The sequence below is a fragment of the Quercus robur genome, chromosome 6 (assembly GCF_932294415.1).
Source record: "Quercus robur chromosome 6, dhQueRobu3.1, whole genome shotgun sequence".
In the NCBI taxonomy this organism is placed as follows: Eukaryota; Viridiplantae; Streptophyta; class Magnoliopsida; order Fagales; family Fagaceae; genus Quercus; species Quercus robur.
This window is the reverse complement of record NC_065539.1, coordinates 2,064,805-2,078,677: the sequence shown is the minus strand read 5'-3', so window position 1 is coordinate 2,078,677 and position 13,873 is coordinate 2,064,805. Positions and strand designations below refer to the sequence as shown.

The 13,873-nt window shown below is 32.3% G+C and overlaps 1 protein-coding gene across 1 annotated transcript; it reads right to left on the bottom strand.

The window, feature by feature from the left end:
- Positions 1-7,924: 7,924 nt before the first annotated feature.
- On the bottom strand, positions 7,925-13,520 carry LOC126690539 (aspartyl protease family protein 1-like). The gene is made up of 10 exons (XM_050385730.1): positions 12,987-13,520; positions 12,737-12,878; positions 11,539-11,774; positions 10,624-10,848; positions 10,363-10,498; positions 10,197-10,270; positions 10,013-10,112; positions 9,876-9,933; positions 8,417-8,488; positions 7,925-8,311 (listed from the first exon to the last, which is right to left on the bottom strand). Exons 1-10 carry the CDS (start codon positions 13,319-13,321, stop codon positions 8,103-8,105), a joined length of 1,587 nt encoding a protein of 528 aa, XP_050241687.1. The 5' UTR covers positions 13,322-13,520; the 3' UTR covers positions 7,925-8,102.
- Between the last annotated feature and the right edge of the window lie 353 nt (positions 13,521-13,873).

Below are 13,873 nucleotides of genomic sequence, written 5' to 3'. Positions count from 1 at the left end.
AACGAGGGCTGTTTCTGTGCAAGTAATTTAGGTAAAAGAAGATGTAATGAGCTACTTGAAGATGTTGAAGATCTAGAATCTTGCTCAAGCAATTATCAAAGTCAGAAACTTAATTCGCTAGATAGATTATGGGAACCAACAATCCTAGTTTACTCGAAGACTAATTGAATCTCAACTTTTACCTACTTTTGAATACGCAATGAGGCAAGACTTCACCGAGTGAAATGGTCCAATCTCAACTTGCATAAGAATTTTTTTTCTCACTCGCCCTCTAAAGTCTAAACCTTTTAGGAGGTTGTGATAAATTAAGTTAGAAAGAGGGGTGAAAAAGTCTCTACAAATTACGTAGTTGATTTGGCTAGCAATAAGAAATTTTTAATGATAATATGGGCAGGTTTATGTGTATGCAAAATTTTGGAAGGAGCTGTGGCATTGAGTAAGATTATTTATGTATAAATTGCACTTCGGCCAACGTACGTCAAAGACCAGCTCAGATCCCTCCTTGCGTATTGAACTGTAGGTTTGTTGGAACGCTAGAGTAAGTCACAAATGACGTGTGGAATAAAAACAGAGAACGTTGAATACAATTTTCACTAAATGACGTTATCAATAAGAGTTAGCGGACAAAGATCATTCTCTTGAAATGATGTATAGTTGTATACCCTTTTTGGATTTTCTAGAGCTGTAAATGAAAATCAAGTGTTTATTTTTGTGTCGTCTTGTGATGTACCCTTATGAATCTAAATCACTTGTAAGAAGTATTGGGTTATGTAGAGTTTAGTTTGTGTTTGATTTAGATTATGACCCAATCATCTGGCCTAAATAAAATTGTTACGGTTTTTTGTCCATTTTTTTAGCCCATTGTGGATCTTCTGTGCAAGATATAAACACTGCTAATAAATATTAGGGTTTGTTGAGTTGATGAGAGAGAAATATTGTAATACTGCATCTTGTATTTTTTTTTCCTTGGAGATAGTAAATTACTGCAATTCCGTGGATATAGTCGAATTGCTGATCCACATGATTTCTTGGGAAAAAATTGGCATTTGCCCTTTTTAAAAAAACAATCCAGCATTTTGTCCTCTTTCCCAAACTAATTAGGAAAATGCCCCTCTTTTGAAACTTGATTTTCTCAAAATTGAGTTAAGCCCTATAGTGACGTTTTTAAGGAGCCTATAGTGACGTTTTAAGGACCTATAGTGACGTTTTGTAACTTGATCTCCATGAAGTCGAGTTATAGGTAAAAAAAAAGAAAAAAATTTGCATGTAACTCGACTTTATGGAGATCGAGTTAAAAAAGGCCACTATAGGTCCTTAAAACGCCACTATAGGGTTCCATAATTTTTTTTTTTTTTTTTTATAACTCGATTTTGAGAAAATCGAGTTTCAAAAGAGGGACATTTCCCTAATTAGTTTGGGAAAGAGGGCAAAATGTTAGATATTTTTTTTGAAAGGGGCATTTGCCCATTTTCTCCTGATTTCTTGTGTTGTGTGATTATCATATATGTGTGTTATTTTTCTATCTGTTTTTCGTCTCTCACAGATCTAGGAATTCTTGTATATTCCCAACAAGTTCTTCAAAAGAGTAGATTCCTTGCCAAAAAATACCATGGCGCACAAAATAAGTGATAGAATAAATTCGGGATGCGTGTGTGTGTGTGGAGAGAGCGAGGTTGAAGTTAAATTTAGTATTAATTTGTAACAATGTTATGTCATGATTTTTTATTAACTAAGTATTTTAATCAACTATTGGATTACATTGCTTTATTATATTCTTCTTACTTGCAAAATATCAAAATGATTGGAGATTAATAACTATCTCATTATAAAATATTTAAATTTGAAGAATTTTTAACTTTAAAATTTTATGCAAAACACAAGTTAGTGGATCAAGTAGTAAATATCATTTGCTTAACATGGCATTTGGCATACATGTGCAGAACAAAGAGAATATATAATCTAAGGCTGTGTTTGGTAACATGTAAAATATTTTCAGTTGAAAATATTTTACTAAAAGGAAAATATTTTTAGATGTTTGTTTGGATTCCAGAAAATAAACTGGAAAAGTATTTTTAGTTTTTGGTCGTGCATGTAAAAGCGTTTTTCCAGAAAATATTTTCCTATGTTTGGCCTCCAATGTAAACATTTTACAGGAAAAATGTCAAAAAAATATACTTATAATACAATTGAGCATCTCAAAATACCTATACACATCGTATATGCACATCCATTAATTCCAATCACAAAAAATATTAACATATACACATCCAAGTTTTACATAAAAATTATAGAGGCACCCACATACAAAAATCAGAGATCAACACAACTTTCATGGTCATTCACCCAAGTTTAGATGTGCCATTTTATTGAGCTCATCATCGGGCAAGACTTGAGATGCCACTGCGTTTAGCATTCTTGCATTCAATTTTGCAGTCTTTATTGCATGGTTTCGCTGCTCAATTGCGATATCTAATTGATATTTCAATAAATCGCATTTAACATCTCCTGTGTAGTAGGGGCTCTCTTCAGTTGAAGGAGTATTGGAACTTGAGCTGGAATGAGTAGAATATGTATTGGATGAAGAACCTTGTTGCACATTCCCACCATCAATTTGCCAAAACTTCATAAAAGCAACTTCTGCATCCATTTTATGCTTAAACGCCTTGTGATCAGCTCAAGAATATTGATGAACTTGGGCATGGGTTTTTTCCCATGTGTCCTACACACCAGGCACATGACCAACAAAAACAACGTATGTCTTACCCTTTAGGTGGTCAATAGGATAAACAGTTTAAAAACCAAAATTGGCCTTATGACATGCATATTTAGCATAGGAAATTATTTGACATACCATTCAATCAAATGTGTAAGCAAGAAGATGATATTTTCCAAAGCTAAAACCTCTTGCAATAGAAGACAGTGTAGACCCATTCAACATCATCTCAGCAAAGTCTCCACAATAATTGTTGTTAAACCACCCCAATTTACATAAATATTGTAACAAGCCCAATTCAAGAACAATGCTAAATTCAATTTACCAAAATATTCACAAGCTGCCATATACCTTCACAAACACTATTGTAGAAAACATTATGCACATATATTTTATATACAAATAAATATATAAATAAGGATAAACATATTTATATATCAAAAAAAAAAAAAAAATATATATATATAGATATATAGTAGAGAGGGTATACCTTTGGGTTTGAGGGATGGGTTTCAGGTCATGGATAACTTCGGGTTTGAGTGGTGGGTTTGAGGTCACAGTGTCAAGAGAGGGACAGATCGTGGGTTGGGATGCTGAAATCAGGGAGGGTTTAGCTGGGTGCATCAGGTACATGCAGTGCTCGATTTGGGCATGCTAATTGGAGATGGGTTTGAGCAAGACAAGGGAGCTAAGGTTGGTTAGGGAGAGAAGACAATCCAAGGAAAAAAAGAGAAAAGAGAGGAAGAAAAGGAAATAGAGTACTTACTAGCGCGTGGAGGGGAATGAGGCGGCGCAATCTGACCAGATTTGGGTTTGGGTGGATCTCCGATTGTGACTTTCTCAAGCTGCTCTCTCTCTCTTTTCTGGTTTTCAGTCCGTAAAACTTGGTTTGAAGGTAAATGGAATGTGTAAATGATTTTATAGTTGAAGGGGCTAAATTTAATGGTCAAAGGAAATGATTTTCAATTTGATTGAGTTTTACATGTGCTCTCAAACACACATCAGGGTGTAAAATATTTTCCAAATTTCATTCTCACCCAAAACAAACACAACCTAAAGGTTGAATTCTCAAACTATTAAAATAATATAAAATTTTTTGTAGGGATAAAAAGTTACCTTTGACTTGAATCAAGTTACACTTGATGCAACCCATTCCAATGTTATACTAATCCATAACTTTTAATTTAAAGGATTAACATTTTTAAAATTCGAGCCACACCAAATTTCTAGTAAATAAGATAATTATATATTTATTATCTCATACACAAACTTATGTTTTATATATGATTTCTAAAGTTGAAAAACTTGAAATTTAAATATTTTATGATTAGGTAGTAACTAATCTTTGGTCACCTTGATCTTTTGCAAATATGGAAAGTATAAGAAGATAATGTATTCTAATAGTTGATTCATCAAAATATTATTTTTGATGAAAAAAAAGTGGTATAAGCATATGTTAGGTTCTAAAGACTTAGGATCTTATGTATTTAGAACTCTAATGTGTATTGTTGGCAAACCATGATCAAAACAAGATGTTTAGTCGTGTTTAGACTTGCTCAAAGTTGGTTCATTTATGTAAAGTTGGATTTAAGTTGATGCAGATTTAATAAAGCATTTCGGCCTGGTTCGATCGATCGAAGCTTAGGCTCAATCAATCAAAATTCGACCAGAATGCGTTTTCTGCAGAATTCCAACTCAGCCTTAGTTTATTTAAAACGTTTAGGGTTTTGTATTTTTGCCCTAGGTATATAAGGCAAACCCTAACCACATTTTAGTGTTGCTCATATTATTGTTTGTGTAAATCTCTTGTGAGATCTGTGAGGAGTTTTCCTTTACACAAGCTTAGGATTATCAAGAAGGAAATTCGTTCAAGAACTTAATGATCATTCAGTTGCTGTCATAAGAATTTAAAGAAACACACGTAGGTTGTGCTTGTACTTGCTGGAGAATCCAAGAAAGAAGGAGTTCGTGGTTTCGGAGCTTGCACGTGGTCGTGTCAGTAAGTTTCTACTGGTGGGTAGCAATAGGATGTTAGTGGTCTAAGTCTTGTTGAACAACTTCGATTCTTTCATAGTGGATTCAGGTTTACCTTGAGGATAGTTAGGTTAAATTCTCCTTAGGTTTTTACCGGTTTGGTTTCCTGGGTGATCATATCATTGTGTTATTTATATTTCCGCTGCTTTGCATGATATGATTGTTTGATTGTGATAACCTAGATTTGGAATTTGGACTAAGTAACAACTTGGTTAATTACCTAGGTTAATCCAATTGTGTTTTTAAGGGGTCTAAAAACTATCAGTATATCTTCTCATAGAGTTATGTGGAGTATAATTGGAATATATATATATATATATATATATATATAAAACCGAAATCTTTGAAGCTGTCACAATTTTCCATGTTAGCACAATATTTAAATAAAATTATCATTTTATTTAAATAAAATTATTTTTGTTTAGTCCAAACTTAACAAGGAGTGAAACTCTATCTCTCTAACAAGTTTAACTTAAACTCAAACTCAAACTCAATTTCAAACCCAAAAAAACCCGATACTTAGAAAAAAAACCAAAAGCACAATAAAAAAAAAAAAAAAATCTCTCTTTCTCATATCCCTCACACTACCATCTCCTTCCCCTAAAACCCAAAACTCAAATAATCTCTCTTCTCATATCTCTCAAATGCTATCAACTACTTCCCCCAAATCTCCGTCAAACTTTTGGATCCGGCTTTGATCTTCGAAATCGGGATTAACATGCTAAACTAGACTTTTCAAGTTTAGTAGTTTACTACTTTTGACTTGATAGGCCAAAAATATATTGACCCATTTGGTAAATTAATTAATTAATTAATCAAGTGAATTAATTAAGTTAATTTAACATGCAATAAGTGTGGTAACACAAACAAATCACCAACTAAGTTAAATGCAGCAAAAAATAAGTTTGACATGAGTGATTTGTTTACAAATGGAGAAAACTACCGAGGCAAAACCCCACTGGGTGAATTTAAGGTTACTACTCTCAAGAATCCGCTATTATCAAAACAAATGGTTACAAGTAAAAAGAATCACAGTACCTAATACCAACCTACAGTTGAACCCTTATCCAATACCTAATTGGACTTGTATTATAGCGGCATTCTCCCCGTTCAATGCACGAATCCCAGTGCGTGACTAATTAATGATGCACGGGTCTTAGTACGTGACTAACACACCAACTTGAGAAGAATTGTTGGTTGCAAAGTTCTTCAGTTTATCAACAATGAAGATCACAAAGCTTTTTGGTCACAAAACCCTTGGTGTAAAGACGCAGTAGCTTCTACAGAGAGAAAGATGAACTAGGGCAATTACTGTTTCTGGTCACAACATGCATGAATAATCACTTTGCATCTCGTTGCATTAAGTTTGACGGCCCTTAAAATAATCCTTATATATGTTTTGGGTTGTAAGAAAAGAAATCCTACACAAATACTCAAAGATATGCGTGTACTCAGATTTGGAATTTCTGATTTCATAATTCTCAATAGATATAGCTTGTGCTGAGCTTTTGTTGAGCTTCAACATTAAATCTCAATAGAAGTCTTTCTGTTGAGATTGCTATCGAGCTTTAATGAACAACACTTCCTTCACTTGTTTCTTGGTTAGACTTGCATGGTTTCAATACTAAACATGAACACTTGTTTCTTGAAGTACTAAACTCATCCTAGATCTATCAAATTACAAGTAAAGTGTGTTTTGTCAAAGGATTAGCCAATTACATAAATATGTCCCTAACATGACTGATTTTCATTTGTAGTTGTCTACCAATGTCATTAAAAAAAAAAAAAATAGTAAATAACTTTGTGGTTGTCAATTTCTTTACGTTTATAGGTTTATAATATTATAAGTTTATATTATTATATTACCGTGTAGTTGATTTCTTTTTTTCTTTTTCTTTTTTTTTTAATGGAGATTTCCTATTGTCATGTTATTAAGTCATGAGAGAATGTTATAAATATCAAATATACATCATAGTGTTGCTTATTGTAAATTAATGTATTTGTGTTTGGTTTTGAGATTTGTTTAATTGTTTTATTTTTTTTTATCTCATCGTATTTGCTTAGTAGTTTAAACTTATTGTTCATGCTTTTTTTTCTTTCTTTCTAAGTTGACTAAATAATTAGTTTATAAAAATCAAAATAAGGCAGACTTTGTTAAGTTAAAGTTATTCATTAAAAAAAAGTTAAAGTTAATTTACGAAATAAATATTTTTTTCTAATCTAACCTAACTCATTATGTTTTCTATTCCAACTTATTGCAACTTTTTATTGCTCTCTTAATTTATTTGGGTTGGTTGAAAATTTAGTTCATATTCATGTTGATGTTGTTTAATTTGGTTGTGTGGAACTTTGTGGACCTTAAAACCCTATATCAAGACTAGTTTTGGTGCGTGCTATATCCATAAAGGCATAAACGTGTATAGTCAATAGGTCATTACTTGAGATGCTATGGGTGTAAACATGTCTAAAAAAGTTGTTTACAATTTTACAATATCAGAATAAGCAATAAGATTGTATATGCACAGTTTAATTCCCAATTTATACTCTATTTGTATTAATTTGAAACCATTTATTAGAATTCTCAGTTTATGCTTTGTTTGTATTAATATGAGACATTTTTTTTTTTCATTTGTTTGTGTTTGGATTTAATTTAAGTTTATGGGTTGTGTTTTTGTTAATTTTAATTTAAGTTTGATTAATATTTTTCATTTAATAATTTAATGTTTCATATCAAAGATATGAATTTTTGAGACTGGAATTTTAATGTACAAGAGGAAGAAACAAACAATTGTTTAAATTTTTGTACAATATAACTTTCTCATGAATCGTACAGGTTAGCGACTAGTTACTATTAAAGCAAAGAATTGAAGCCGAAACCTACAGTAGAGTAGTTGAAAAATTAGAGAGATGAAGTGGGTTCACCATGCTAGTGTGGTTTTGGGCCAAACCTGTTTAGGTTGGATTTGGAAATGTTTGCCTTCATTTTATTTGTTTATTTTTTAGCTTCTATGTACAATTTTTTAAAGTCTATTTTTTTTTTCAATTTTTTTCATAGTACAAATATGATTTAGCATACTTTCAACAAAAAGTAATTAGTAAAAAGATAAATAAGCAGATGTAAACAACACATTCAATTAACAAAATCGAACAATATTATATATTTGACACACTCAAAAATTTATACGTAAAAAATATTGTTGAAACTATAAAATTTTCAAACATTTAGTCCAAACAGACTCAAATGCCAAGAAAATTAGCAAGCTATCGATGGTTCCAATTTCTTTTGAGTTAACTATTAAATTCAATACAAATAATGATACAAGGGTCGAGAAAGTCTCGCCAAATAAAAAGATAATCAAACAATAGCCAAGAATGAAACAAAAATCATCATGATTGTGCAAGTAAAAGCCTTCAACTTGGGTGAATGACTAGATGGAGCTTTGGCTTTTGGATTGACGACAAGAGCAGGAGAGGCTGCAGGAGAGAGTGATGGACTGCTAAGTGAAGTAGTAGGAGAGTGTGATGAGCTGATAGGTGAAGTGTTTGAATTTGAATCATTGTAACCTGTGGGCACCATGTCTCTTTATGGTCATAAAGAATTCAATAGGAGAAGAAAAACTTGACTCGCATATTGAAATTAAATATAAAGAAAAAGTTGAATTAACTCACAGTTAGATGGCTTCCAACCTAAGATCATCTTATCACGATTGAAAACTATGCGATAACCAGTCATGAAGTTTTCTGGATGAAATAAATAAAACCATATTGTAAGTAGAAATTTCTCAATATATTAGTGTCTGTTTGGGAACAACTTATTTAGTTAAAATTAAAATTTTTTTTGCTGAAAGTACTATAGATAAAGGTAAAAGTTAATTAAATAGTATAGTGAGACCTATGAATAGTACCAAAAAGTGCAGTGAAACTTATGAATAATAGCAAAAATAAGTTGAAATTGCAAATAAGCTGAAATTTTGAGCTTGTTCCAAACGGACACTTAAACACAAGAACAGTTGCAGTTGTGGTGCTAAAAAGCTAAAAAGATATTTTTAGCACCACTAAAAAGCTATTTGGAGCTGCAGCAATGGAGCTATAGCCAAAAAATTTGGCTTCTTAGCTACAGTGCACAGCTAAAAATAGCTGTGCATTATAGCTCAAAGGTAAAAAAAAAAAAAAAAAAAAAATTGTGTTCACATTGCTGGTTTGAATATTTGTGGTTTTTTTTTTTTTTTTAGTGGGATGTATTATTTTATTGTGATATTTATATTATTTTATTGTGTTGAAAACTAAAATAGACCCATTGCTACAGCAAGTGAGTAGGTAAAATAGACAAAATAACTTTTTTGTGGTGCCAAATAACTAAAAATATAGCTCCACTGTTGTGGATGCTCTTAAGACACACAAGTAAATGACATAAGGGACCATGGAAGTCCAGGTGTTGGTTTTCCCAAAATAGAAGTTGATAATATTGGCTTGTTCTATGATGCAATGATTATATGAAAACCATGTTTGCGGTTTCTTTTGCACATGCTAAACTCTGATTTAAAACATAGAGTGGAGCCAACCATGATTAGCTTCCTGTTGTTTAAACCTCCCATTGATAATGTCTTACTATATAAACCTTATAATTTTTAAGTTAGAGACAGCTGATAGGATTCTTGGCATAATGTTTTTTAGCCATATTGTGGGAATGTTGGTTTAACAAGGATGAGATCACTTAATTAAAAGGGTTAATATAGTAATGATTTAGAAATTTTAATATTAATTGGACACAAGATGAATGAAATATGTAGATCTGACATGTTCACCAAAAAGTTGCAATTTACCCACCCCAAGAAATCACATTCATCAATCTAGAAATTATGTAATATTGTTCTCCCAAAAAAGAAAAAGAAAATTCAAATGCTTTATTGCTTTTTATCAACTTCATAATTCATAATAAATAAAGTTGCAAATAAAGTAAGGTTATGTAGAGCATCCAAACTTTAATTGTTTTCACAGTGTCTGATAGTCTCCTTAAGAAGGAATGAATGCACAAAGACAAAATTTCAAAATGACAAAAAACATGAAAATGAAACTTTTATCGAGACCAACTGGTTACTAATAAGGATAGCTATTGATAAATACTTACGTCCTATGATGTTTATATCTGTACTTTTGAGAAGAGCTAGGCAATAGACATATCCACCCTGGAGACCATAACATCAATTTTCAGCATAACATAGACAAGAATAAGATCTTAAAGCACTAATAAGTGCGACAACACACCTTTGTAGAGAACACTTCTGTTGGATTAGTGAGATAATACTGTTCTCCACCTTTCATTGTCAGATTCATTGTAGGGAACATATACGAGGTTTGATTTGCACTACAATTAAAGTGGAGCTAATTAGTGGTACAGAGTTGAAAAGGGAAAGCCAGTACAAAATAAGAATAGGTTTTCCCCAAATACCTCAATTCATAACAATATTCAAAAGGAATTTGGGAATTGGATGAATGTCGCTTTTCTGTGACCTGGGAATTGAACTGCAAAGTAACATAAATCACATAAATTAATTTGCCATAAGATGAAGTTCCAATGATATATAAAACTAAAAGCTATCATTGAAATTACTTACAGTTTTAGAAATAAATGTATAAACTGGGTCCTTTAGTTGTGTAAATGATGTACCAGAGTCAAAGATTGCACTGAGCTCCATCTTAGAAACATTCACTCCAACATTTATTTGAGTGATGCTAATGTTATAAGTTGGACTGGTAACAAGTTTACAAGGAAAAAATTAGTGCAAGCAGCATGAGGTTCTAGTCAAAGATAGTCTTCTTATTAAACTAAATAATTTTGCCATTGACATTTACAATGTTAAGATATGACAACTTACAGTGAGGGCTCAACAGTGAATGATGTTTCTTTTTGTTCCGAGGTGCCATTATCTCCAAAATTTATTCTCCCAATCCCATCAGATCCAAAACACATGGAAAAAGAATTTGGACCTAGCCCTTTTCTTGCTATGGTGCTAGGAACAGATATATTACCAAGATCAAGCCCAAGTAGACCGTTTGGTACAAGTCCATTCAGAAAAATACCAGTCTCATTTTTACCACAACTGAAACAAAATGAAAGGGTTAGATCACAAGGGTTACACACAAGAAGCAATTTCAATGACCAGATCCCCTCACCCCTAATTATCAAAGAAAAAGTAATGCTGGATGATTTTTTTTAGTGTCCATACTAAAGACATTAATTTTTTTTTTTTTTTTTTTCTAGTAATATCACCAGCCCTCTAAAAGTGTTTGATATCATGATAATCCTGAGCATAACCTACCTCCCTTAAGGTGTTTCAGTAAGCCTGAGGCAATAAAACACTTTGATAACCCTCACCAATGATTACACTTATTTGAAGAGGAAAAGCGGCATACCAAACTCTAAATTTATCATCCAAATGATTGATATTTACAAAAATATCAGCTATTCCATAATTTTATCATTTTAACTAACAATTTTTTAATATATTGTGGTAGTTTCCTAAAGTGCTATAGTATAGTACCTATAGCGGTGGTTTGGAAAATGCCGGCGTTAAACTACCTATTGTGGCAATTCCTAAAAGTGCTTTATTAGGTCTTCTATAGTGACGGTTTTCAAAATCCCTGGGAAAAGAACACTACTATAGAACCAGTTTTTTTTTTTTGGTAGTGAAATGATATTGCTTACGATATATAATTAGTATGATGTTCACTTGAAACAATATTTCTTCCAAAGATTTTGGTAGCTAGGAAAGCAATGAAAAATAACCTACCCTAAAGTGATTGGAGCATCTACAACTTTTGATTGATCATCATCTGTAATTAAGTGCAAAACATCCTCTACCAAGATCCCAGATGTTGACGTGTTGTTTGAAAGATACACAGCGCTATATGCACAATCGCTATTAGTTGAAGGACATTGATTTGGATCGCAATAGATACTGCTGTTGCAAGAAACTTTATTGCTTGTTGATGATGCATTAGGACTGTAGATGTTGAAGTTTACTACCTGCTTGGCAAAAAGATTAATTGTTGGTGCATTTTGATATTAAAATGAATAAATGAAATTTTGATTTCGGTAAAAAATTGGTTGACTGAATTAAAAAAGGTATGAGTTTCACGGGTTAATTAAGTTCTAGTGGGAAGTTATTGTTTCAGTAAGTAACCTATTCACATATTAATAAGAAAAGAATCTAATCTAATTTATAATTGATGGTTTTATAGGGCTTTTAGAGTTGGATGCAAGAAATGGGTCAATTCCACTAACATGGGAGAGGTAGAGGTATGATGATTAGGCTTTGTCAAACAATTAGGTTGTTATATCTTGGTGGAGAGAAGTTGAAGAGAAAGGTTTGTGTTATTGGTTTTTGATTTTGAGCACTGCATATGGCTTAAATCTTCTCAAAGAGTACATGATCTCCATGCCTCAATTAGAACCTCTTCTGACTAAATCATTGATTTTGCTAATTATAAAACGACTAATGTCTTATATTTTTACCAACAATTTTAACTAGATTTAATAAAGCCAAAACCTTAGAACTTAGAAGCCTAATCACACAATATTGAAAATCTCAACAAACCGTTCCATTTAAAGCCAATACCTTAGACCTTTTAAAAAAAAAATTCATAGTACAATGGGGAAGTGGAGATTTGATTCTCCCATTTAAAGAGAGCAAGTTATGCCACGAAACTACTATTTCTTGACATCTTAGACTTTGTTATATTAAGAAATATTGGATTTTTCTAATTGTCATGTATGTAATTTATTCATTTTTTAACTTCTTTGGTTGTCATATCCTTTGTAATGCAATATATATATATATATATATATAAAGTTTTCGGAAGAAAAAGATATCACAATTACACAATAAATGATTCCAGATAGTAGTACTTGAAGTAAAAATATAATTCAAAGATTAGAAATTCATGAGTCCAAGCAAATAAGGTATATATAGATAATAAATAACATACCTGTCCAGATGATGTTGGTAAACTGGTTACGCAAGTGCTGTTGTTACAATCGCATGGTAGCCAGAACAAATCACTGCCTGTGTCTAATGCTACCAAAAATGATACACTTGGTGTCCCCACAGAAACATTGGCATAATACAAACTGAAAATATCAACACCATTTTGAAGAAACAAAGTTAGAAGAAAAGGAACAAGAACTCCAAGGAAGAAAAAAAAGGAAAGAAAAAGGAGTGACTCTTAAGGATCATACTATCCCAAACTGTTGATGAGGAGGGTGCCGTTTCCATTGGCGAAAGTGAGCGGCGCCGGCGACTGATTGTTACTGGCGGCGAGGTGACGGCCCCGGATTATGCTGTCTCGGTGAGCCATAGCAACATAGTACTCCATGCTCCCTTTCTCTGGAAGCCCATCAAAGCCCAGAATTTGCTTAACTGGATCCGAGAACCGGTGGTGAATGTCGAATCCAAATGATCCCAACCCGTAACAGCTCCCGGAATTCAATCCCAGTTGTAACAATACCAGCAGTATGTATGATCCGGAAGTCAATGAATATGAACAAGTTGTACTAGTCCAAGCCAAAGCCATTGCTTAATTAGTATGAAGTCTTTTCAAGGAGAAAACCAGACTTGCTGTACTAAAAAGCTAAAGCATGAATGATTGAGTACTATGAAGAGTTTTAGTTTATGTAGGGATAGAAAGTTGACACTTTCTCATCAGAACAAAACCAAGAAGTGGCATAGAAATAGTCGTTGAGTGAGAGAGAAGAGAGAGAGAAGAGAGAGCTGGGGGTAGTGTTTGGTTTGGTCGTCGCTTAAGTTGGTGAGTGCGGGTGTTTTATTAAATATTCATTTATTCTTTTCTTCGCCAAATAAAATACTCAGTTATTCACCGCCAAGAAAAACATTCAAGTTGTTAAAGAGCAATGACTAAAAAAAAAAAAGAAGTTGTAATGAGCAAGAAATATTTTCTGGGGATTGTTTATTATTACAACTGCTAAAGAGTTTTTTTTTTTTTTTTTGGGATTGTTTTGTCAAAGAATTAGCTAATTACATAAAATATGTCCTTAACAATAGTAAATAAGGAATGATGAATGAATGAATTTAATTATGTAAATTTTTAATTTGAATAATGGCTAAT